Raw genomic sequence first — 26,291 nt, 5'->3', positions numbered from 1 at the left:
TTTCTTGACGGGACAGCTGAAGCCAATCTTTGCCTCTTGCTTTATTCGACTCAAAGATTGGAAGAATCCTCCAGAAAAAGAACACACAAAAAAATTTAAAAAAATTCTATCCAAAGTTTCTCAGATTCACGAGGACTTGTTTTAATCTTTAATCCACCGTCCATTCCAGGGCTTGGAAAAATGGCGGGTGCAGAATTTTTATATCGACTCTCGCGGAGGGACAGGGCTTCAAGCCTTCAATCCCTCCAAGAAGCGACTCAAAAATATCTTCAAGAAGCACAATACCTTCCAGAAATAGCCCAAGTGTCGACAACCCTTAAAAGCAATGTTTCTCAGTTTTTTGCCAACAATCGTGAAAAAGCTCAGAGCATGGGTGTTGGACCATATCTTTATGACCTTAAATGCTTGTTTGATGGGGTTTTTATGAGAATAATTTTAACTGGTTAGGACGGATCTTAAAAGTCAAAATTCAGGGCGAGGAAGATTTCCGTTCAAATGCTAAGAGTCTCGAAGTGTATGTGTTGCGCTCTCGAACAACACAGGTCATGATCCCCCTCAGTATAGCCTGTGTACTTTTGAGCGAGTGACAGGCCCAGAAATGATCGATCATTTCAATGGCTATACAGCAGCCTATATAAATGTTTTATTGCTCCTTAAGCAGGGTATAGCTTTGGTCAACTGGTGGAGTCTTTGAAAAAACTAGCTCTCAAAAATTTACCCTCTGAAATGAACCAATTCTAGACAGGTTCTGTTAAACAATCAACAAAATTTTAATCGAAAGCGGTTTTCGAGTTTATTTTTGGCTTTATTATGATGGTGCTGATTTTGGCCGCTCAATACGAAAAAATTCTCCTACACTGTTCTGTCTTGTTGTCGATTCCCCTTGGTGTGCTGGGAGCTTTAGTTGCTGTCATTTTAAGGGGTCTTGAAAATGGTATTTATTTTTAAATAGGCCTTCTTACCCTCATCAGATTGTGTGCTAAAAATGCCAGCTTAATTGTCAAATTTGCGATTCTTGGGTGAGAAAAAGAGGGGCTTTCGATTGTGGCGGCTGCGATCTACGCCGTTTGAATCCGCTTCCAACCCATCTTAATGACCTCTCTTGCCTTTAATATTCTGGGAGTTCTTCTCCTTTGTCTCAGTCATGGCGCAGGTGCTGCCAGCCGGAAGTGATGAGTTCAGCATTTAAGTGAATTCATCAGAAATCTATCTTTCCGTCTTTTAGTCCATAAGGATTCTGCCCTATGATCTGAGGAACGTTTTCTTTAGGATCTGTGATGCTCTTAAGTGCTTGCACTGTAGGGCCTGATCATGTCCCTCCGGTTGTGGAGACTCCCTCTCAATCGAAAGTGTCTTTGAAGGAAGCGGGCACTTATGCTTCCTTGGAATGGTGGAAATCTCTTGAAGATTCCCAGCTTAATAAAGTGATTGAGACAGTCCTTCGTGAAAATCAAGACCTGAAAATGACAGAAACGGAGAGAAGAGGGAGAATGGGAGGAATGGGAGGAAGGAGGGCGTACTTCCATTCTCCCTCTTCTCCCCGTTTTGCCCTACCAAGAGACGGCGCCATGCTGCGTTGCCAGATAAATCGGCTAAATAAAACAGATGTGAAAGAGCCCTATACGAGCGTATACTGTAAGCAAGTAAGGTTTTTCAGTCAGGGGCACCCTTCAATGAGCTCTGATTTTGTTCAAATTTTGAACATAAGCTCTTCTTATAATCACCATTTTCCTGTTTAAACCCCGAAAGTGTAATTATAATTCGTTAAATATATAAATAAATTAAATAATGCTAAAACGGTACAAAAAAATCTTTTTTGGAGTCGGGGCAACGGGGGCACCCCTAAATAAAAACATTTTGAAGAAAAAATAATTTGCTTTTTTTAAGGTCATAACACACCCCGATCTCGTTCCCCAAGATGAAATTCAAAAATTCGATAAAAATGGGATACCCTAGGCACATCTAGCGTTCGAAATTGAAACTAAAAATATTCCAACTTTGCAAGAATTTTGTCAAATTTGACACGAATTGACCCAAATATTCGTGAATATTCACAATGGATATTCATGAATCCGGAAATGAATATTCAGGTAAATTTCCATGAATATTTACCCAAAAATATTACAATTCAAATGAATATGAATTTTAATTTTTCCAATTCGAGTTGAACTATATTCGAAAAATCTCAAAAAATGCAATTCAAGTTGAATCGATTCGAATCAAACGCAATTCGGGTGGGAGCGCTACTCGACGGTCGTTTTATTAAAAATATAATTGTTTCAACAAAAATTTTGTCGGGGCATACATATTGCTACTTTCACGTAATAATGCATCATATGTGTATTTTTTATTTTTTATTTTTCATAGAAGGGAAAATACATGAACCATTATTACACAGCCGTTAATATCCACAATGTAATTATTTTTTACATCTTCGGTGACTCCTCCTGTTGACGGAAAAGAAAGATTTATTTCTCCGTGTTTATTTTTACAATTCCAAAACTTTGCGTATAGCAAATGAGACTGTAGCCTAAATATCAATTGAGCTTTCTAAAACTCGGTATTTTTTTTCAAAATAATGCACACCGCTCGTATGGTTAAAAAATGGTCAACTTTTATCCGATTTTTCAAACTTGTAGGCTGTAGAATTTTTCTGAAAAATCTGGTTTTACTTTCAGAGTAAAGAGCTTGTCACTGGACCCTGAAAAAGTAAATAACAGCAAATTTTGTATAAATAAAATCAACGGTGTGTTGTACAAATTTACAAAAAAATGTCTGATATCGACTTACTTCATCAGTGGAACTATTCTTACGACGAAAAGTACTGCTATTAAGTTGCACAGCAGAGAGTTCGGCAGAACTTCTAATACTTCCAATTGCTTTAGTAAAAATACTCACTATAGTTCCGAGAGTAAGAACAATCAGCATACCAGTCACCGTGTACCAAAGATATGAAATTCTTAAAAGAATAAACGGCTCATCTTTTCTAAATTGATCAACTTTTATGACTCGAGAAGAGTAAGGAAAGATGGTATTATCAATACTTATAATCAGATGTTGAATTGGTAAAAAAGTAAGAGCTCTCAATAGATCCGTTGTAAGCGGAGCAATTGTCAATGCTGAATGGTTTCATCTGATTGTTATGAACGATTCCACTCGATTTTGCAATTTGCGCGCTTACTCCTAGCCACATCATGAATCCAAAGGCAGTTAACATGCCCACTCCAGCTCCCTTTTCAGAGAAATATAGCAAACGTTACGGTTACTTCATATTTTCTACGTCTTTTTTAATTTAGTAAAAACAATTTACGACAGAATTTGCACAAGGAACGAATATTCCAAGAGTAAAAACCCCTAAGATCGATCCAGCTACAGCGCCGTCGAAACTCAACGTGGCCTGCGTAAAAGTGATCAAAATAAATTTAAGTAAAATACACAATTTAACCATATTAGGTTCTTATTTGATACATACGTCTAAAATGGTTTTAATGTGAGAAACAAGAAAAACCATACTAAAACTAAGAATTCCAAATACGAGAGACACTGCTTTGACAAGGCGAGTAGCAGTCTGGTCCAACATGTTTGGGAATACGGGTCGAATGAAATCTTCCAGTATAACAAGAGCTACCGCATTTAAGACACTAGATAAAGTGCTGTGGTAAAATAAGAAACACACAAACATAAAGTATTTCTGATATTTAATAATTCAGGGAAAATGCAATAACTAATTATCCAGTGAACCTGAGAGCACCACTGAAAATACCGGCTACAAACAGTCCGGGAAGTCCTGGAAAATCTCCAAGCACGTCCATGACGAAAAATGGAACTATTTGGTCAGCTTTATCAATTACCTATTTAAAAAAAAAATCGGGAATTATGCATCAATACTGATACATACTCAATACATTAGCGTATGTAGAAGCGATGCACCGTAAAATACAGTACCGTATAAATAATTCAACACATTTTTTGGGCATAAATTATTTCAGAGGCTTACCTGGGCAGTCAAAGGATCGCAATAGAAATATTTCGAATACATGACTAAACCAACAAATCCACAAAGATATATTATTCCACAAACAGCGACCAGGTTACTCCACATGGATCTGGTGTGGAAAAGTGTAGGTACCAAAATTTTTAAATTTTTTGATAACTTTTTTTTTTCAGTCGATTCGTACATTTTTGCACTGCGGAGTGTTTCCATCACAAGAAATCGTTGAACAGTGGTCTGGTCTACTGCATACCAACTCATCCAGTAGAAGAAGCCTCCAATGACAAGAGACCATACCTACAAGACCCCTCAAATAAATCTAGTTTCCATAATTAACAGACGAGTAAACAAAATATTTACCGTGTGGGGAGTTGTGGGGTCGATATCGATGCTACATATCAAAGTGCAGAGTTTACCCAAAGCGAGTTCAAATTTAGATTTATTGAACAAATTTACTTCAAAAGTTCAATGCGAGACGAGTTAAAATTGCGGTCCCACACAGTTCTCGGGCCGCCAACGTCTATCACCCCCTTGACGATCAAAATTATAATGGACCCATACATCATTAAGAACTGTATGGTATCGGTCCAAACAACAGCTTTGATTCCACCCTGTAACAGATCAAAGCCAGATTTTGCAATAATCATAAATTAGCAGTCCTATATAGTTAGACTCTGCTTTTAATTTACGAGTGCTGTGTAGAATGTGCAGACGGCGAATAAAATTCCGACTGAAATCAAGGTATTGATTCCTGTAACTAAACAAAGATAAAAACAAAATAAGGCATACCCTCACAGTTTTCGTAATAACATAAATGAAATGGTTTATGTCTAGTAAAAGCGGTAAATACTACCTTGTCTCAGCGCCCAAGAAGGTCCGACGGCAACAATCGATAGATACAATAACTATTAAGAACGTTAGGCTTTAACTATAACTTTATAGGGGGATTCAGATAAATTGCGTTCATGTTACCTGCTTTACCACGAACAGCATAGACGCAAGCCGTCTGATGACAGGGTTGAATCGTATCTCGAGATACTTCAGGACAAATACAAAGGCAAATCGCAACAAATTATGGTTATCCAATCATTGATCAACGTACACAATGTGCAACCACACACCTGATTTGCTGAAACAATTTTCAAACGATGGAAAATAGGCAAATATAATTGAGTCGCTGCGGCTATGGAAAGGACGGCAGAAACGGTTAACCAAATGTACATTGTTCCGTTTAGGTAAACTTCTGTCGGGGCACCTAACAATGTCGTCGCTGAAATTGAGCTAAAAAAATATAAAACAAGAAAATTGAACCGTCTGTTGAATTATTTTATTCTTTCTCGTCTGATTTATTTATTAATTTTTTGTTACAGCTACACAAGAAGCAGTTCGAAGGCTAACAAGTGCTTACCAGAGAATAGAATACAACATTAGCGGATTTTTTTTTAAACACGGATGTTTGATTCGCACCGCGATTGGGGTTTAATTATTTTACTTCTTCATTCAAGGATTTTAATAAAAATTTGTAAAATAATGGGAAACGAAGCAGGAAGATTTTTCCTAAAATGTCAATGTATAAACTGGAATGTTTTCCGAATCCCGAGATATTTTGAAGCAGTGGAAAATGGAAAGCTGTGGCACTATGAAAAACTACAAAACGTACCTAGCGGCAAGAGACATGGCTACGGGGAAGATGGGCATCTTTCTTCCACCCATCAGGTAGTCGGAGGTCGAACCGCTGGCGCCACGCCAAGCGTGATAGATTCCGACTAGCGAAGACACGACGAGAGTCAAAGCAAACAGAAAATAATCCACCCAGGTGAACAGTTTCGGCCAAGAATCGGACGTTGCCATGATTTCTGCGCTTGTTGGATTTTCTGTGGAGTCAAGCCAGTAATTTATAAATGCACACGGATCACCAATTTAGATCAAGTAATTTTTTTTAATCAACGCTTTAAACTTTGGCTTGGACGCAGAAGGAGAGTCGAGTTTGAGTTTGACCGTTTCTCAAGAACCTGATTCAGTTGAATGCCACTATTTCCCTCAGCACAGATAAGAATACTGAAGATTCATGCTGCAGCCTCGTTTTTTTTTCGAGATAGTTTTTTTAACCTTACCTCCATTTCTGGAGAAACGCCCATCTAGTTCCTTATTTGTATTTTGTTCGTGTCCTCTCTGACCTCTCGCCTTAACTGAGACTTTTCTTTTTTTTCTCATCTTAAATTCTTATTACTTTGTGTAATAAAATTTTAAATGTAGTTTTAATTCATGATTTTATTTTTTAAATTAGAAAATGTAATTACGTCCTTCGATAATCTATTGAGAAAATTCGTTCATGACAATATCGTGAAACAAGTCGTGAAATCTTCAGAAATTCAAAATGTGTTTGAAGTAGAGAAAGGTTTGTCCCAAGTTTGTTCCTTTGTTCACAGTTCGGGAGTCGAAATCCTACAATGATGAATAGCCATTGCTTATCTTGCGTGAAATAGTACATACTATGCGAACGCACTATACGAGCTAACTAGTCCATTTACATTTTATGTCTGTTCGCAGAACATGAACCCAGCTTTTGGTATATTGTTAGTAACAACAATTCTGTTAGTTAAACTCGAATAGCTATCATTACACGCACAATTCCAGGCAACTCGAATAAATGATCGAAGCTGGATGCTTGGCCCCCATCACTTTGAGGATGTTTATCCGTTAAAATGGTGAAAAACTTTAGTTTACCTCGTTTCGCCATCTGGCGGAATTGGCGAATAAAAGTTTCTCCTAACGCGGGAATCGAACTCGATGACGGAACTCATCGTGGCATGATCAGCATGCGACGACTTATCCAACAAACCTATCCACACCTCTTCTAATTGGCTTTAATTGACGTAAAAAACTCATACATTACGAAGTTTAGAACTAATTAATCTCTATTCTATAAAATGACTCACTTTCCCTTCTTGCTATTTTAGACCGATTTACCGTTTTATATTTTGTAAACCAACTCTTCGTAGCTGTAACTACGAAGCTAATTTTTTATAAATTTCATTTTCTTAATAAAACTATCGCAAAAATATACGTGCACATTCCGCAAATTTTTCAAACACAAAAAATAATCTCTAATTGGGTGAGGATCTCGAAAATAGCGTTATTTTGTGCGTCGGATCAATGGACATTGAGATGAACCCCTCTAGAAACAAGAAGTAAAAACAAAAAAGATGGAGCAAGCGGTTGGCACTCCAGATACCTCTTAGCAAAATTCCAACAGATAATTTTGAAGTCCCTAGCGCACAAATTTTCAAAAATTCAAAAGCTAACGTGTAGGTTTCACACACGCGGTAAAGTCCTAAATTAATTTGAAGACGGCTAGCGTTAGAACAAAAACATAAACGCCTGTTATAATAAAAAACTTAATCTGAGAAAAATACTGATGTGTACGCAACCATTACACATTGTTAAAATAAACAGGTCACAGAAAAGGGAGGGGAGGAAAATTATTTACGGTGGACAATGTTATATCGAATCACTGGGCAGAGTGGGCACTCATTTTCATATAATCGATACTTTCGTCAAGTAATACGAAGTTTTATCATGGCAGCAGGTTGGAATTTGAATCAATGTATCGACTTGGCTTGTAAAGGAAGATAAGAGAATCTAAGAAAGATGAATAAATCTCGCGACTGAAAAAAAAACTAGACGAACACGATCGACTGATAAATAGATTAAAATATGAATGCGGGATGTATACCGTACGAAGACAGATCACAGCAAAGGGAACCGACATTTATCAATTGGCAAAGCAGTCGAACTATTGTATTGCCAACCCTCACGTTAAATTGATTGCACGTCGACGGCATCTTCAAGGAAAAAGTTGTTTAAAATTGAAGACGCTAATCGAATCTATTGAGAAAATTCGTTCATGGCGAAGACTTGGTTCACTTGAGCCTGAAACACGATTCCAGTCGACCATTCATAAATCATAATGAGGAAACATTCATTTAAATTATTTCTTGTTTTAAAGCAGATAATTTTGGCGATTATTAATTTACCATCTCAGTGGACGAGTTGTTTTTAATATTAGCGACACCGTCGTTAAGTTCCTCGGTAGAGAGTTGTGTACTGTTTCTAATAATGTTAATGGCTTGACTTACGAGACTCACAAATGTTCCAAGGGTAAGGACAATCAGCATTCCAATCACTGTGTACCATAAGTATGAAATCCTCAAGAGAATGAAGGGCATTTCTTCTTGCCTATATAGAAAGTAAGAAAAATTACAAAAAGAATTTTGAATCTGCCCTTTGAAATTTATTTACTCATTTGCAATTGTCAAATTGTGCAAGTTTGTGCTCAGTTGAAAAGAATTTAAAGTCCCATTATAAGCAGGACAATTATCGGTGCTGAAAGATTTCATTTGATTGTTATGAACAACCCCACTGGATTTGGCGATCTGAGTACTCAGTAGAAGCCACATCATCAATCCAAAGGCAGTTAGTATGCCCACTCCAGCCCCCTAATAACAAAATATGGATCTGATTAATAATATATGACGTTAAAATTGACTCGACAGACCGTACGACTTTCGATCATTACATAAATCATTAGCAAAGATACTTACGGCAGGATTGGCGAACGGAACGAAAATACCAAGAGTGAAAACGCCTAGGATCGATCCGGCCACAGCTCCATCAAAACTCACCGTTGCCTGCACAGAATAGCGATGTACAATAGAGATGGTCATTTATTGGGAGGAGCACATATAACTGTAATTTAATATGCTTACGTCTAATATGGTCTTCACTTGAGCAACAAGGAAAACCATACTGAAGCTGAGGCCGCTAAATAGCAGAGACACTCCTTTAACGAGACGAGTAGCGGTTTGATCCGGCATATTTGGAAAGTAAGGCCGGATGAAATCTTCATAAACTACAAGGGCCACTGCATTCATGACACTTGAAATTGTGCTGTATTATTCGCAGTCATTGTAAGGGGAGCACGAAAAGCTGGATTTAGGATTCTTCATAATAAATAATCATCGGTATTTTCAATAATGGAATTAACCTGAGAGCGCCGCTTAAGATGCCTGCAACAAAGAGTCCGGGAAGACCAGGATAGTCACCAAGCACATCCATAACGTAAAAAGGAACTATCTGGTCTGCTTTATTAATCACCTAAAAAACAAATAATTCATCGTGACTTTTAATTGTACATACACTTGAAATAAGGATGCCAAACTTTACATACCTGGGATGTCAAAGGATCGCAATCAAAATATCTAGAGTACATGACTAAACCGACACATCCACAGAGAAAAATGATCCCACACACAAAGACCATGTTAATCCACATCGATCTGTGTCCAAAAGAAAAAAAAAACTGTGATCAATATTCGTCGTCATTAACAGTCTCCGCAAGTACCCATTTTACATCTGGGCGCTGCGTAGTGAAGGCATGGCGAGTGATCGTTGTACGGCAGTCTGATCCACTGCATACCAACTCAACCAATAAAATAAACCACCGATGGCAAGCGACCAAACCTGTAGCGTCCCACATTTCACTAATTTTGAATCAGCTACGGGCGCATATTCTTTAAATGTATTACCGTATGTGGAGTTGTAGGGTCGGTATCAATGCTAAAAGTAAAAATGAAAACTGTGAGAAAAACAATATAATAATTTGAATAAATATGAACACTAGAAAGATAATACTTGAAGAGTTCTATGCGGGAAGAGTTATAATTACGCTCCCAAACGATTCCCAGACCGCCAACGTCCGACACCCCTTTGATTAGTAGCATGATGATTGATCCATAAATCAATATAATTTGTATTGTGTCTGTCCAGACAACTGCTTTGATTCCTCCCTGTCAAAAGAAAGCCCAATAAACTATTTTTGTAGAGTAGCCTAATGAGTAATTAAAAATGTATCATTTTCTTGTATATAAATATGCATACGATTGCTGTGTAGAAGGTGCAAACGCCGAACAGAATACCAACTGATACGTAGGCATTGATTCCAGTGACTAGATGCACAATATCAAAAACAGAAAAATCTATGCTGTGTACTGTACTTGACATTTTATTAGTTACACTACCTTGGCTAAGAGCCAGCGAAGGCCCATACGCCACTATCGATAAATACAACAACTGTCGAGAAAATGTCATAATAAATGTCTTGATTATTATCAGTGGGTTTATTTTACCTGTTTCACCACAAAGAGTATCGTAGTAATGCGTCGAATGACACGATTGAATCGTATCTCCAAGTACTGTGCATATAATACAATAAGATGAAAAAAAATCTAATAAGAACAGGATTTCATTATACCTGATTTGCTGAAACAAGTTGCAATCGGTAAAATATAGGTAAATAGATGTAACTCGCAATCGGAGTGCAAAGAAGAACAGAAGATATGAACCACAGATACATAGTCCCATTCGTGTAGATGTCTGTAGGTCCGCCGAGTAGTGTCGTAGCTGAAAATGAACTGAAATCATTCGAGCAAAAACAAAAAACATTTAAAACTTCCATCTCTCTCTTGGTAGCAGGATTTCTTTTATTCAGGAGTTTTTTTGTTTTTTTTTAAGACGGTTTATAGGCAAATATTTTCTTTCATTCGTTGCGCCAATCTCGAAAGGGCATAGCAACACCGTTGAGTTGGGTCGGTCAATTATCGGTAAAGGACTACACAGTAAAAAAATATACTGTTATGCAGTAGATACCTGGCGGCAAGAGACATGGCTACGGGGAAGATGGGCATCTTTCTTCCACCCATCAGGTAGTCGGAGGTCGAACCGCTGGCGCCACGCCAAGCGTGATAGATTCCGACTAGCGAAGACACGACAAGAGTCAAAGCAAACAGAAAATAATCCACCCAGGTGAACAGTTTCGGCCAAGAATCGGACGTTGCCATGATTTATGCGCTTGTTGAATTTCGAAGGAATTAAAATTTAGGCCTAATAAATTAATCGCTTTAATCCAATAAAACACCTGGACGAAATCGTTGTTACACTGACTGGACGCGGAGTCGAACCGCTACTGTCTCTTTCACCTATTTTAGTCGACTGCCGGGGATTTTGGATGCGCATTTCTCTCCGTCGTTTGCTGTATCTTTTTTTGAACCTTTCACTGCTCTCGGGTTCTTCACAATCAAACTATTTGATCGTTGCATCTATTCTTCTACACGTGGCCTTCAAACCTGTTTCCCTAACATTGCTGAGCTATTCTAACTGTTTTCCATTTCTCCTCACCGAAACTACAGTGCTCTAGTAGTACTTGTTTCGGTTTGGCAGCTCGAGGCTACATGTACGCCACTGAATTTACACATCCGTGTGGGAAAATTTCAATCAATAACAACCCGCAATCAGACTGATGCAATTAATTTAAAAAAAAAAAAAAAAAAAAAAAAAAAAACGACCAGATAAAAAAAATTTCAGACCGGTTAGTATAAAATAAATGCCTGGAGCTGCTATAAATGAGTAAAAAAATATTGTGGTCAAGTATGGGTGGGTTTAATAATTGATCAGTGAGACTCAAATGGCACCAAAAAAGGTTTTCGGAACTACTACACTACCCATGAAGGATGAATCCCTTTTATAATTTGTCTCACGAGTTCTTTTTGACGCAGACCAAGGCCCGTTAGAACCCATAGGGTAATGGGCTAAATAAAAAATGGTCCCAATCGCTTAGTTCGTAGCTTACTCTTATTATATGGTTGGTTTTCATAGGCATTTTAAACTTTTGGGTTTTATTTTTATTTTTTCGACCAGCGAGTGCCGCCACCTTTGGAGTTGCACTCTAAACATTTCAGTCTCATCTTGTATCGCTGAGCTGTGTTATGCAACCTTCGCGAGTTGCTGCTTGTACAACTGGAAACAAATGAGCTTATTTCGCCTTGAACAGCCAAGAAGCGCAATAAGTATTACGAAAAAGAAGTAAGTAAATCCCCGTGAAAAAATTGGTTAGAATTGTGAATAATCAGCAGTTCCATCTTTGAGCTGCGTCAAGGATTACTTGCACCGTAAGTCAAGCCCAATAATAGTTAGTCGTTAAAAATCTAAGGGACATCAGACAGTACCAATATAGCCCAGCACAAAATGTCGTAGCGCTAACCGACAAATAATAAGCGCAACGGTGCGAAAATGTTCAAATGATTTCGGAGAACGCGGCGGGATGAAATGAGTGGCAATTTCCTAGCGGGGCAACACTGATGCACAAGACGGAACGTAAGTGCAGTGCAACTGCACAGCAAATTTCTGTCTCGTCACCGTAGAAAATGTGTCGCTGTCGCAGCCCAACCCCGAAAGAAAGAAAAAAAATCATAATAAATTTTCTTTTGTGTCGTTGCTCGTCTTCTTTGTTGCGCTAACCACAAATGATGATAACGATGATGGGGAAATTCATATTTAAATCACAAACGATAAGTGGATCTCATCTCTCACTAAACCACATGAATTCGAAATGTAAATCTTAAAAGACTTGGAAACCTTAAATATTAAAATGAAATCATTAAAACACAAAACAAAAAAGGGACATAGAAGGGGGGAGAAAAGAAGAAATTGTAGGGTGTGACGGACTTTGCACACCGGAGCCGAGAAATAACCGCATCGAAAAGACGGCCGGTCAACTTCAAAGGCGTTTCATAGAGTACATCACTATATCCATGAACAACATGTACTGCTGCTTGCTGTATGCATGTATATACAAGGTGTAGGTGTACTTGGTAGGTGTGTTTAAAACCCCTCCCCAACTGATGTCCGAAAGCAATCAGTCCCATTCAGCTAGGTCCCGGGCGTGTATGCGATGCTCATTATTATACTGAGGCTGTGGCGGCAATGGTCTCGCAGACAAACACGGAGTCGAAACGTCTCGACTCTGTGTTTAGGTAACAGGACATAAAACAAAGTTTAATACTTTGTTTTGAACACTGGACGTCACTACATGTGTATAGTTCACAGGTATAAGCACTTGTATTTGTTTCTACTGATTTTGTATTTTCTACCCCTTTTTCTTCTTCTTCTTGGATTTTATTTCTTAAAGCTGCGGCACTTTCTCTGTGTTTGCCCCCCTTTCAATCTCTTTCAGTACACGTACATATACATATGTTATTACGATTGTTCCTCCGACTCTATGGAAGGGTTTTTTTCTTCTCTATTTTGGGGGGTCTCTGTGCCGAGCTGTGAGGCCGTCGGTAATTTGAGGGGTCATTAAATGGTGTGTATGTGTATCGCCTTGTTCTTTCTCGCCTTCAAACGTTTCTACAAACAGACAGATAGATCTGTACACTCTACCCTTCTCTCCCTACATGCTTGCTGCACTGTCTGAACGATATAGTGCGCATAGACCTATATATCTCTAACCTCGGCTCCTCCATGGCGGTATATATGGCGGGTCAGACGCGGTGCCCTCTCTCTCTCTTTTCTCTCCTCCCTTATTTATCCAACCCGTATAGTGAACTCTTCTTTCTTCTCCGGAGAGTGTCGGTTCTTTCTTTCTTGCCTTCAGTTTGTATATGTATATAGGCGCCGATACTTGTCAGCAATTACAGGCCGCTTCTTTTCGACACAGTATATATAGCTCTTTTTGATGTGCAGCCTATTTCCCGCACACTGAAGCATGGACAACACACACATACATGTGTACACACACACACACACACACACCTCACCTATAGAGAGAGAAGAAGAGAGAGAGGCCAGGCTAGATCAGGTGGGAGGTTCCAGTCCACTCCAAAGTCTTTTGTTTTTCCTTTGATCTTCTTTTTTTAGAGACTTGTCCGCTCACACTTTCAAGAAACATCTCGATCCGCCTCCCAAGAAAACCGCGTGCCCGCACCCCAAAAGAGTCCCTTAAAAAAAAAAAAACAACAAAAAAGGAAAAGAACATAAAGCTTTTTTTACACGTATGCGGCGCTAGCTGCGTTTATATATCTATATAGACTTTTCATATTTTCTATACTACCTCCCTGGTAGATTATATTTTCTATACCTTATTTTCCCCTATTTTCTTTTCCTTCATGAGACATATGGCGCCGCCGCCGCCGTCTCATCGGCAAAAGATGATCAAAAGCGCACCCCCTTTGAACAGTCTTTGACTCGTGCTACGCGGCTCGAGCGCTGCTGGTGGTACTTCATCAACACTCAATTATATAGCGGCGGCAAAGGCTCCGGTAAAGATATTGTTTTGAACCTGTCCATCGCGCCTATAGGCCTATATACATGTGTGTAATTGACCGTGTCGGCTATTTTTAGGGGGATGTATACCGTATAGCCTACGCGTCAGTAGAAACACAAAGAAATCGAATCGGATATCAACAAACCAATTTGTTTCGATTTAAAACCAAGCCAACAAAAAAGGAAGATTTGGAAGCGAACATTTTCGTCTTCGACGGCGTCGAAAGAATATTTTTCTTTCAACATTTTTTCTTTTTTATTTTGATGAGTGACTGGGTTCAAATGATTCCACAGTATGTCTACAGGATCAAACAGATAAGGTAAACATAAGGTTTTGTGCATCTTGGCGCTAGTTATATTGTTCGGTCGCGTCGGACGAATAGCTCTTTCTTCTTTTTCCTTTTCTTTTTACAATGCAAACTGTCTATAGATATAAAAAAAAGAAAAAGAAAAAGAAGATGCCCGCGCTCTTGCGGTCCTGTCATTACCGGCCGATATAGTCCACCACGTTCGGCCTGTAATTTACTCCGACTCTGCTGGTCAAATTGTTACTACCATCAAAAAGAGAGGGAGGATCTTTTGGGTCTGGTGGTGGAGGTGGTCCTCCTCCATACAGTTGGTGGGGGAAACAAAATTATAAAAAGCCCGGCGTTACACAGCGTCGCCGCCGCCGCCATTGAAGGTCGGAAAGAATATAAGAAAAAAGAAAGGGCGACTAGGGGCGAAAACAACAGATAAGAATAATATAGGAGTGAAAGAGATGGTGAAGATTTCACCTGCTGTTCTTCTTTCTGCCTTGTTGAAAACAGTCTCGAGACTTATATGATTCACATATGTTGCGGTGCCCACTGACAAGAGACAGCGCTCGATGATTTTCTTCTTTTAATTTTCCTTTTTTTTTTCTTGAAAATCTTCTGCTTTGACCTGTACACAAAACAGTCAGCCAGTAACCCTCTCCCTTTATGTTTCACTGCCGTTCCAGTAGCAGTGGCAAGTGCCAGGATTGTAGTTCGTGGGAATGCAACCTCTTGATTCCATCAAGTTTCCGAGTTAGTTGCCAATTTTCTTATCGTGAGCTGCAATCGTCCAAGGGAAAGTTGTCCTACATGTGAACTATGGGCGTTATGAATTCTCTTTCGCTCTTCTACGATTAGAAAATGTAGGACGAATATTCGCACACACAATGTCAACATGTTGCAGCGAAGAAAGCCAAGTGCTGGCGAAGATGAATTGGCTGTTGAAATTTAACTTTGTTGTATTCACCGTGAATGGAGCCGAGACTTTCCACCGACACGCCAATCGGCAATTGCGTAAGTCACGTTCGCCTCATCCTGATTGCACGTAAATATCACCCAGACATTTCTTTTTAGTTGATTTATTCACATCTGATTCGTTCATCTCCCGATGATGAGCTTTAGAAAATAATTTCAGGCGCAATCAGCATTAACTGGAAGAGCCAAGTTTTATAGCACATTAGCGATTTGTTTGGATACCTGCCACAGAATTCACGAGATTGTAATTTGATCTGATATCTAGCGGGTTTATTGCCGCTTATATAGGCCTGTGTGTAGATCCTTTTGTTAATCTCTTCAGTTGGTTGCCGCCGCCAAAAGAGATCGAGGAAACTTTTGCCCATCAACTTTCTTCCAGGCTAAAAATAAGATCAGTGAAAAGAGAATCTATCGCCCCCCCCCCCCCTTGTCTTTCCTAACAAACAAATTGGAGATTGAGCGGGGAGAAAAGAAGGAAAAAAAAAGAGTTCCTCGTCTTATTTCGGAAGAGAAAGAAGGAAAGAAACATGGCTATGTGATTAAATGGCTGGCGCAGCACAACACGAACCGGTTGAACCCGCCACGTAACCATTTGACCCCACGCGCGGGAGTTTATCTAATGGTATCTATAGCATTATAAAAAGCTATTGAGCAGCCCCCCTTATATAAAACTCTAGTCTATCTAGACACAGTGTATACGAGCGGTATTATAGATAAGTATAATACTGCAGTGATCGCGAGCTACGCGTATAGATATATATTGACCCTCCTATAAAGTATCTTCAATTTTCTCACCCCTCATCATCATCATCCCCCCCTCATCCTTTTCTTTTGGCTTTCTCTCCTTTCCTCATAAAAATAAGAAAATGGCTTTTGGGGTTCATCCCCTTAAATCGGTTCGATCACGATATCTTTCTTTCAGCACCAACACTATATGGATACACTATGGGCTATATGGATATTTTCTGGGATATAGAGAGCAGAGCCAGCCCCCCATATGTAAAGCCCGCTCGACTTTTATTCGATAAAGAGCCAGTAATTGAGCCGACGGTTTATGCCTGTGAGCAGTTACACGACAACCTTGTCGACAATAATCTTTAAAAAAAAATAAAAGTTAAAAAAAAAAAACTTGGATTTATTGTTAACTCTGACATGCAAATGAGCCACTGCTTCTATAGGCCTATAGGCCTGGAGAGTACACTCTGCATAAACAGATGGTTGCTTCTGAAGTGACAAGAATGAATAAAGTGAATAAATATCGCTCTATCTCTCTTCTCTATTTGTCAGACCAGCAATGTCGCTTATATAACCTTATTCACCTCTTATACTACACAAGAGACCTTATGCTGCCGTCGGAGTGGTAAACTATATAGGGGAGTCGATCGGGTGCACAAAAGATCTGATGACGCAATGGGGATGAGAGAATACAAGTTGACTTGATGGCACTGTTGTGTGTTGTCTCTCCTGTATTAGAGCTCAGATTCTGTTAAGGGTCTATGGGAGTCTTGTGGCTATCAAGTCAGCAGCTAATCAAGCTGGAACATGTCACCAGCATAAATAGCCAATCTCTCTCTTCACATCCCCATTCGTGTGGCTTTTACTCTTCAGCTACAGTGTTGTGGTGTTGAGACTGTCACAGCGGGCCCATTCATAATAGCCTATAGACAGTTCCCCTTCTAGATGGGGTGGCAAACTGACAACCAGCTGAAAATATATTCATCTATTATGTCACAGCGCAGTGAAATACTTCCTTCTTTGGGGGACGCCTAGTCAACAAAAGCGCATAGGCCTAAATTATCTTGACGATGGGCTATGCCAGATGCGGGGCTTATTGATTCTCGAATATGATATACCTGATGAACACTAGCTGGAAATATGAATAGATTGTAGAAGAGGAGCGTTCAGCTGCTCGTTATAACTAGTTACAGAATCAGATGACCATCAACGAGCGAAAATAGCAGGCGAAAATATAGTGACAACGGAAGGGGTATTAATGAGTCAGTTCTTGTGGCACTGCAGCAGTTTCGTATTACTCTGCAGGTGCTCTGTGGCGCCCACAACACAAGTCGGAAAAAGAGATAAGGTTTCCTCAATCCTTTTTTTTACTCCAGAGAGGCCTATCCTACATCAACCCATACTAGGGATTTTTTTAGTGCTACTATATACATTGTATAATAGAAAATCTTCTCGTCCATAATTGGATTCGGCGTGTTGCAACCAAAATCTATTGCAACAGCCAACCGACAGAGTGCGTCGAAATAAACAGACAAAAGATGTTGATTTTATTTTTTACGGTTCAAACTCTTTTTCCGCCGAAAAACAAACAAACGCATTTCCCACAGCAGACCCAAGTTTTCGAATCTTAATTATTGCATTCTTCAAAATGATTATACGCCGTAATGATAGATACACGCTCTGCCTTTTGCTGCTGTTTAAAAGACTATGCTCAATCTCTTGAGAGATGGCCGCCTATTTTCTAGAATCATATTAATAATCTCTCTACTTCTTCTTCTCTTTTTGTTGCTGTGGAATTCCTTGATGCGACTGGGTGGTATGCCGAACGCACATGAATAATCAGATTCAATTTGATTCTCGTATTTAATTTCGCAGAGATTGAGAAATGTTATGATATTAACAAGGGGCTTCATCATCTTTGTGACGGGTTGCACTTATACGTGAATGTTATTATTTTTTTCAAAAGCCCGCCAGGCCTCTGAGTCTTGTCAGCGTCAAGCGCGAATATTTGATCCCGCCACAAAAACAACAAGATGATGAGATACGGAGCAGAGCTTTGTTTTTCATCTGCTTTGTGTATAGGTACTGTATACGGACTGATTATATACACCAGAGATTCTATTCCATCTAAAAAAATAAAAATAAATAAATAACAAAAAACCTTGATTGACCTCCGCCTCATCCCTAATACCACTCTAGCTAAAGGAAAATGAGAGAAAGAAGTTAAGGACTGTGATTATATCCGTGAGCCAATATAGTGTACTACGTAGTAGAATAAGAGGAGAACCCATTTTCTACCTCATCTTCGAGATGACTGTTCATTTTCAACAGAAAGAAAAAACAAAACACAGCCGAAGTATCAGTCCCTGTTTCATCTATTTAATCGTCATGGCATGCTGCAAATTTCGAACCTCTGTGTGTGGTTTCTCTCTCTCTCTCTTTTCTAATTTCTGCAGCAGTGCCTTATACCTTATATCGAGCCCGGTGGTTTGAGGTTATCTCCGCCTGCACGAAATGATGTGTTTTTCGTGAAAAATACTCGTTGGCGAAACGGAATAAGAAAAAGACAAAAAAGAAATGTGGAGCCCAGTTACTTACAATGTCAGGTGAAATGGTAGGGGGGAAGAAAAAAAATGTTTCGATGATAATAATTATTTACAGGGGGGAAAAAACAGTGCAGCTCTCAATCTTCACGATAAATTGAGACACTCCCCTCCGTGCGTTATATCTGATATTATATGGTAACCAGGGAAAAGCCATCGCGGCCAATCATTATTAGGCGGTTCCACGATTTTTGGGGGGTCTCTTCTCTTTCGAATGAACTCTCTAAGCCTTTTATTTCTGCCTCAAAATAAGCCGTTATAGACGATCGAGTATAGGTCCTTATATACTAGTTGAATCGGGACCGATATCGAGATCCATTCAAGTGCTGCGACGGTCGTTATGGATTTCGCCTACGGCTATTGACACAGAAACGAATTATTCAAGTAACGATACATGCACAACCCGTCTATAATATTAGTAGCAAGCTAGTAGATATAGGTAGTCGTCAAGACACACATATGGTGTATAACGCAAATCATATACATAAATGCGTCGGGTCCCACCACCTTCTTTTGAGAGATGGGCAACGCCCAACAGGACATCCCACCCCGTGTCAAGTCGGAGAGTGCTCTCTTATCTTCTTCTCGGCTCTATACCCTCGAAGCTGCTACTATACTGGAGTCAGTCTCTAGCCTATATATCTCGATCCCGACGAGGATAGATAGTTTCCTCCCACCTCGTCAAGTGACGACCGCAGCATCGCAAGAGGGTGACTCTGTCCTCGCAACACAACAGCTAAAACGGAATACAAAATAGCAAACATTCATTGCTCTACTTTAGTTCAATTTGAATTTCAAGAAACAGTTTAGACTGATTTCTATCTGAGGATTCATTCACCATTATTTTTAAAAGTATTATTAGCCTCTGGGCGAATATTTCTCTATAGGCCTACACATATTTAAAGATCCCTATAGACTGTACAAAAGTAATTTAAAGATCAAGACTTTTGATGTAGGGGAACAGTTGTGGCATTGTTAATTCGAAATTTTAAAGAAAATCCTCCAGTCCGCTATGCTGGATTATGTATTTTTAATGACCGGTTTTCTGTACGTTCCAATCGGGACGGTTATCATTCATCTTCACAGTCAAACAGGATGCACGCGTATGTTAAGAAAAGAGAAACGGATAACGAATGGAAAAGAGAAGTCCCCCCCCCCCTTCCTTTTTCGTGGACGGTATATTAATTCTTATGGGTTTATACGATGCCTATAATAAAAGTTAAAAAGAAAGAAAAAATCATCCTAGCCCGTCGGTCGGGGTGTGTCCCTGTATCATCGCGGGGATGGTGAAGTTCGGATGATGGAGCAGTAGATGATGATGGGCACCCAATGTCGTTTTTTTTTTTTGGGGGGGGGGGGGGTGCTGCACGATGATCCATCCCGACTCCTATATACCCTGCTGATGTATGGCCTATCCTGTGTGCAAGCATATGCATTCTTTCTGTGCAGAGGAGCTATACAGTCGAACTGGGAATCTATCTGCTGAATGGACAGCATCGTCCAAGATGGATCGCCTTGTACGTAAGACTTTTCCGCTCTCGAAAAAGTTCCGCTTTTTTGGGGGAACTTGGCAGTTGGCAGCCAGTCAAAACATGCTGCACATGGAGCCTTATTGGCTTTTGGGGTTGTGTCTAAGCCTATCTGTGAGGGTAGAAGCCATTGAGGACAAGCACTTGCTCTGTCTATAGCCTATCGATCGATGCCGACGACGACGACATTAAAAAGACGAGCGGAAAAACGAAAAGAAGAAAATGACCGGCAAGGATGGCGATGGGCGTGGCTGGTTCTATTGTCCTTGTCAAGGAATTGCCATTGAAAAAAGAGACCCGAAAAAGGGGGAAAGCAATAAATGCGTTAGTGTTTATTGATTGTCGGAGATATCCCGCGCCCCTATCGGCTGGACCAACCATTCGCCAATATTTTTCAACTGGTCACGCGCTCACCCACTACAGCACGGCGACAGTCATCAATGTAGCAGCCGGTTTCGCCATATCATGTACCGATGGGTCAAGTTTATTTCTTTCGGCACGCACCGCACCAGACAACAACCTATCGAATTATTTTGAAAAAAAAAAAAAAAAAAAAAACTGATTTCACATAATCAAAATTTTGTCTTATTCTATCGTGTTTTCCCTATTTTTATCACAAAAGTTATTCAATGTCCTATGGCCATTTTTCGTTAGATGGATGTGTCCGCTGTCGTTGTCAAAGACACGCAGGCCTACATATTTTGATCCGCCGAAGACCGCCGAGAGAAACACTTAAATTTAGACCTGTAGGTTTTAGCTTTTCAGAGGCTTCGTTCTTCTTTTCTTTTTTCTTTTTTTTGTTTTCGGACGACAATTTCGACCATCGTTCCGTTCTGATTCCACGTCAAACCAAGACGAAAGCGACGTAGAAAAGTAAGAATGGAGATGTGCCAGGAAAACTATACAAGCCTGTATCTACTGCATTGTCAGTAATAAGGTCTATTATGACGCTACTTTCGAATAACAAGACTTTGGATTCGATTTTGGGAGAATTGATCTGATCTCAAACAACCTGGTATTTAATTGAAGATAATAATCAACAAAATAGATCAAAAGTTTTGGCACGATTTCGAAGAAAAAATGAGAGAAATAAACGGAACGCGACGGGACGGATGAGAAAGTGGATGAAACATCTTACTTCCAAAATCTTATCGAACCGTAAATGTACGTTTGTGTCTTTAACATTTAGTGAATAGATTATTGGTAGCAAAGTTAAAACGGCTTCAAACTTTCTTTCCCAGGGATTAAAAAATTAATTTTTAAAAGAATTACTTTGTTTTGATTAGATGGAAGCCGATTTAACAACCCGAAACTTTACTGGCGTTTTGATGGAGAATGGGAAGTCGGAGAGATGGAAGGCCGGATGCAACAGACAAAAAAGAGAGCCATAACGTCTGAAAAATTAAACACACACAAACGACCGCAGGACAACTATAACCAAAGAAGAAGAAATAAAACAACAAAAAACAAATTTTGAATACGTAAACGAAATTTCGTATACTGTAGTAGTAATCATAATAATACTAACTGATGGTTTCCTTCTATGTGTGTGTGTGTGTGTGTGTGTGTGTGTAGGCCTCCCCATTCTATTTTGTCTGAAGGTTCACACAGCTACGGGAAAACATGGCCGTCAAATACCCACGGCCATCATTCTCCCAGCTCCCGATGAATTCAAAACGAACCGACGCCATCGTCAAACAATCAAAAGTTATTGTCTTTTATAGTATGTATATATGGCCTGTGCGTTGAAAAATGCTAACTTTTCTCGGTGCGCCGCGCTCACTTTGAGAGAACGTTACCTGCCTCTAATGCCTTTTACGTCTGAGCCTGTGTGAATGTTACGCACATTCACGCCGAGGTCACGCTCGCCAGTTTTTTTTTTTCATTGTGTTTCCTTTTCTTTTTGGGCTTTCTCATTGGTTGCGCCGCAGAAATATTAACAAACCCGCTCATGGGAAAAGAAACAACAACAACAACAACTGGAAATTGGTTGTTGCTCCATCAGACTGTTTCGAAAAGAACTTTTCCTTAGCTCTGTTTTTTAATCGAATAAGTGAAGCCGTTAGATTTTATCGTGTCTTTATGTATTCACATCACTTGCGTGATTGTCCTTTTCGATCAATAAACAACAAATCCTAAAATCCATGGCGAGAGAGAGAAAAAAAGTACAGAACTATTGTTTGTACCGCGAGGGGACTCCTCCCCGAACGATTTACTTTGAAAAATGGAGAGAAAAACTTTTCTTTCTATTCAGTTTTGTTTTTTCTTTTTATCTCTGATCCAAAAATCATCAAAATTTCCTTTTTCGTTGTTATTTCTCCCTCACCCCACCCACCTATATTTTTTTTTGAGGGGAGGAAATCCGAAGAATGTGACGTGATGTGTAGAGGACCGAAAGAGAATGAAAAACGCACGCACGCGGAAATCACGAACGGCGACGCTATACATTTGACTCCGGTACTATAGGAAATATTTTCGTGTGTGCACGTATTATATTATGATGTGTGTGTGTGTGTGTATGGTTTTTTTTTTTTCGTGCAGTGTAGTGCCGTCGGGAAAAGAGGGGAGAAAGGGAGGAAACGAAAAAAGAAAAAAAAAAAGGAAAACAAAAAAGAAGATGGCGTCGCCGGAGCTTACGATTGGCCGGCGCACCTGAAACAGCCAAGGTATAATAAAGAGCGCATGCAAACGCAGTGGCAATGGCCGACCAATCAGAGCGTCTAGACTCCCAACGTTGCTCGTTGTTCGTTGCTCGCCGCTGCGGGTATACAAATAATTGTGTCTGTTGTTTCTACTTTTTTTGTTGTTTTTTTCTTCCCCAAACTTTTTTCGGTTCCATGGCGGCGGTGCGCGCTGGAGGGACGTGAGTGGAAGAAGAGAGAGAGAAAGAGAGGGGGGGAAGCTCAATTATAAATGCGTTCCGCAGTGCCATCATCATTGGAGCGACGAATGCACGGCAGCTCAAAGAAAGAAACAACAACCAAAAAAAAGTCCCTGATGTTTTTTTCGAAAAAATAAAAACGATGGTCGGAGCAACGGAGAACCACCATCTTCAAAAGGGAAACCCGAAAAAGTTTCGAAGAAAAAAGCGCCGCCAATCTTCTTATTCCTCTGTGAATTTTCGTTTTCGAACCAAGTTTCCGGTTTTTATTTGGGGGTTATTTTATTTTTCGGATCAAACTTGAAATGTTAGCGAGCGATGGTTGAAATGCCATGGCAACGGCGGGAAGGCTATTGATTCAACAGGGGCAAACATGTTGACTGTTACGATTTCCTTGATAGCTATTCCCTCGGATGTGATTATTTGATTATTTTCTATAACTCTCGGCAGCGGCGTGACTGCGCCATTATTGTGCACGCGGGAGGAAGAAGAAGAGCGAGAGCACACGCAGTCGGTGGAGAAGTTCAAAAAGTCAATGATCGTGGCGGTAATGAGGTGACTCGACCCTCAGCAGCGCAGAAAAAGAAGAAGAAGAAACGTCGGTTTATTTATAGGAGGTCGCCCTCAAAAAAAAAAGAAGAAATAACGTCGTGGCCTCTTTTTTCTTTTCTTCCCCCCGTCGAAAAACTGAAATAGTATTTTTGCGGCGACGGCGGCGGAGGGCTTAACGATCCCTGCAACTTCCCAAAACAAAGTTGAAAACAGTTTCTTTTTTCCTTGACTCACAAAAGGGAGAAAGAATAGAACTCTTTGGCTCCGCGTGTGTGAGTATGTAAATGGAATCAAACGAAAAGGACCCAATAGAAAGGAAACCACACAACCCGTCCCCGTGTCTATAGCTCCTGTATGTGCACGTCAACACATAACTCGAAATGATCAAAAGTGATGAGATTCCGCCTCCTGGTTACCGCGATATATTTGATTCCTTTTCCTTGTTTGGCAGACTGATGATTGCCTTGACGATTTCTCTTTTTTTCTTTTCTGAATGAGATTTGAATGAATTGAACACACAAGACTCGAAAAAAATCCAGCTAGCAACAGAGAGAGAGAGAGGAGAGACCGGAGAACTGTCATTATCCATCTAGACAGCGAACATGTGCCCCTGCGCCGCTTGTGATGCATGGGGCTCCGATCCAACGCTGGGTGCCTAATAATATCGATCCGGAGCGACGGCCCTTTCTCTCTCTCTCTAAGTCCAACCCATATGCAGAGACACAGCACACAACACACATGTGATACTGTAGAGAATAAAATAGTGAGCTGCAACGTTGGCGCCTTTGACGTAGACGCGCTGCACGATCGTATCAATCATATTACAAGCACGACGGCCAAGCCCGTGCATCGGAATTGTTGATACACACCGTCACAAAAGAATAGCAGTGCCATCAACAATATTCCGGGGCTATTATAATCGTATTACACTTGAGAATGGATTCGATCCGCATACAAGGAATAATAATTAATAATAAAACAAGTTGCATTAATATTTCTTTTTTTAAAGAAAATTGAAGTATCCAAATTGCCTAGACGTATGGGTATACCAAGGCCTAACAGACAGACACATTCGACTAGCATTCCGATTTTATCGAATTCAAATGTATACGCAATTTTCGATAAGGAGACATTTTAGGCTGATGTACTTTTAAAATCCGATTGGATTAGAGATTAATGGTATTAATGTACAAACCTTATTGTATCATTGATAAAAGACACAAACGGCCACGGTGGCTGATGTGATCTAATAAATACCCGTCGGTTGTAAGTTTGTCCAGTAACAGAACGAAAAAAGCATTCCCTTCCGGATGGATAAATGACGAAGCTCATTTCAGACGACAATAAAAACTTACGGCTTAATCTTTATTCCTTTTTTAAAAGTTTGTGTAAGGGAATACGCCTTCTCCCCCCCCCCCTCTCTTTTTAGGTGCGTAATCGATTACCCCGGCATTCCGGCGGAATCATCCGGATTATTGCGGGGGGAGATTTCTGTCTTGTAAAAGGCGGAAAGAAAGAAAGAAGGAGCTACACGAACAGGACAGAAAAAGAGACACAACTAAGACGAAGAAAATTTAGATGTCTGAGCGTTTGCCGGTTGCTGTCACCGGCCCGTGCCCGTCGCCCGCCATACGGACAGGCCTACAGGAATTTCTCCGTCTGTCGAAGGGAGGGGGGGGGGGAGCCGTGACAATTGGAAAACAGAGGACGCAGTCAGACTTTCAGAAAAAAAAGGGCGAAGATAAAAGCAAGAAACCCTCAGTCACGTGCATCTCATTTGACCGCCGCCAATTCCTTTAACTTTGAACATGACATGTTTCTTTTACGTAACGTCCAAATAAGTCTTTACGGCTTCCACTTTTTCCTCTAGGCTGTACGTCAACGATTTACACTCATAATTGAAACCGGTGGCATATTTTTCCAAACAAAAAAAAAACAAAAAACAGTTCAAGATGAAAGGGGAACTTACTTGTCGTCTGCTTTTCTGGGCTGAAAGCATGTCTAGGCCTACAGCGAAGTTTCCAAATGATTTGTTGTCTGGGTGTTGAAATATTCCACGAGTAAAGGCACCGACTTTTCAAAGAACGAAGACTTCTAGTCTTTTGCACATTTTTAACGAAAAAACAGCTCTGAATTACTATGCAGCACACAATCTACTTGTGATGCAGATGGTCTACTGACGTTGAAAATGCGTCTCTGCAGTACTACAATGGGAATACTATTATTTTTAATGAAATTACACTGTTGACTGTTGTTATTTTTAAAACACCGTTTTTTTTCAAATCCCGTAACTTTATTTTCCCCTTTTTCTTTTTCGGTTCATAAAAATTTTAAGAGCGTTGATTTTCGTATTCTGTGTGAAATACTGAAAAAAGGCCTATAGGAAACACGGGCGGAAATGGCACCGTTCAAACTCTTTCCTCTGTAAACTTGTTTAGTACCGTAAACTTTCCGGCGGTTGGAATACAATATAACGTCGGTTTGAACTGTGTTATTTTTTGTTTGTTATTTTTTTCTCTCCACAGGGAAACGGAAGAACATAATGCATCTACTGGTTTCGATGTAAATACA

General features: G+C 39.9%; 2 protein-coding genes across 4 annotated transcripts; both read right to left on the bottom strand.

Moving 5' to 3' along the window:
* Positions 1-2,284: 2,284 nt before the first annotated feature.
* LOC124328318 (sodium-coupled monocarboxylate transporter 1-like) lies at positions 2,285-11,491 on the bottom strand. Of its 3 annotated transcripts, XM_046787049.1 has the most exons (16): positions 10,974-11,491; positions 5,652-5,862; positions 5,113-5,272; positions 4,964-5,029; positions 4,845-4,896; positions 4,681-4,748; positions 4,448-4,602; positions 4,352-4,382; positions 4,179-4,288; positions 3,998-4,106; positions 3,742-3,851; positions 3,473-3,653; positions 3,311-3,397; positions 3,045-3,232; positions 2,791-2,986; positions 2,287-2,701 (listed from the first exon to the last, which is right to left on the bottom strand). In XM_046787049.1, the coding sequence occupies exons 2-16, from the start codon at positions 5,840-5,842 to the stop codon at positions 2,675-2,677; spliced, it is 1,731 nt and encodes a 576-aa protein (XP_046643005.1). In that variant the 5' UTR covers positions 5,843-5,862; positions 10,974-11,491; the 3' UTR covers positions 2,287-2,674. The 3 variants fall into 3 exon arrangements, with proteins under 3 accessions (XP_046643006.1, XP_046643005.1, XP_046643004.1); XM_046787050.1 differs by lacking the exons at positions 5,652-5,862; positions 10,974-11,491 and adding an exon at positions 5,400-5,627 and having other exon boundaries at positions 2,285-2,701; XM_046787048.1 differs by lacking the exon at positions 10,974-11,491 and having other exon boundaries at positions 5,652-6,889.
* Positions 7,854-10,959, bottom strand: LOC124328317 (sodium-coupled monocarboxylate transporter 1-like). Its single transcript, XM_046787047.1, has 15 exons — positions 10,700-10,959; positions 10,305-10,464; positions 10,180-10,245; positions 10,072-10,123; positions 9,932-9,999; positions 9,686-9,840; positions 9,580-9,610; positions 9,405-9,514; positions 9,222-9,330; positions 9,039-9,148; positions 8,761-8,941; positions 8,596-8,682; positions 8,294-8,490; positions 8,029-8,230; positions 7,854-7,924 (listed from the first exon to the last, which is right to left on the bottom strand). Exons 1-15 carry the CDS (start codon positions 10,888-10,890, stop codon positions 7,880-7,882), a joined length of 1,764 nt encoding a protein of 587 aa, XP_046643003.1. The 5' UTR covers positions 10,891-10,959; the 3' UTR covers positions 7,854-7,879.
* Positions 11,492-26,291: the final 14,800 nt, after the last annotated feature.

Source organism: Daphnia pulicaria, chromosome 3 (genome assembly GCF_021234035.1).
Source record: "Daphnia pulicaria isolate SC F1-1A chromosome 3, SC_F0-13Bv2, whole genome shotgun sequence".
In the NCBI taxonomy this organism is placed as follows: Eukaryota; Metazoa; Arthropoda; class Branchiopoda; order Diplostraca; family Daphniidae; genus Daphnia; species Daphnia pulicaria.
Note: the sequence above shows the minus strand (reverse complement) of the source record. Positions and strands in the feature narration are given on the sequence as shown.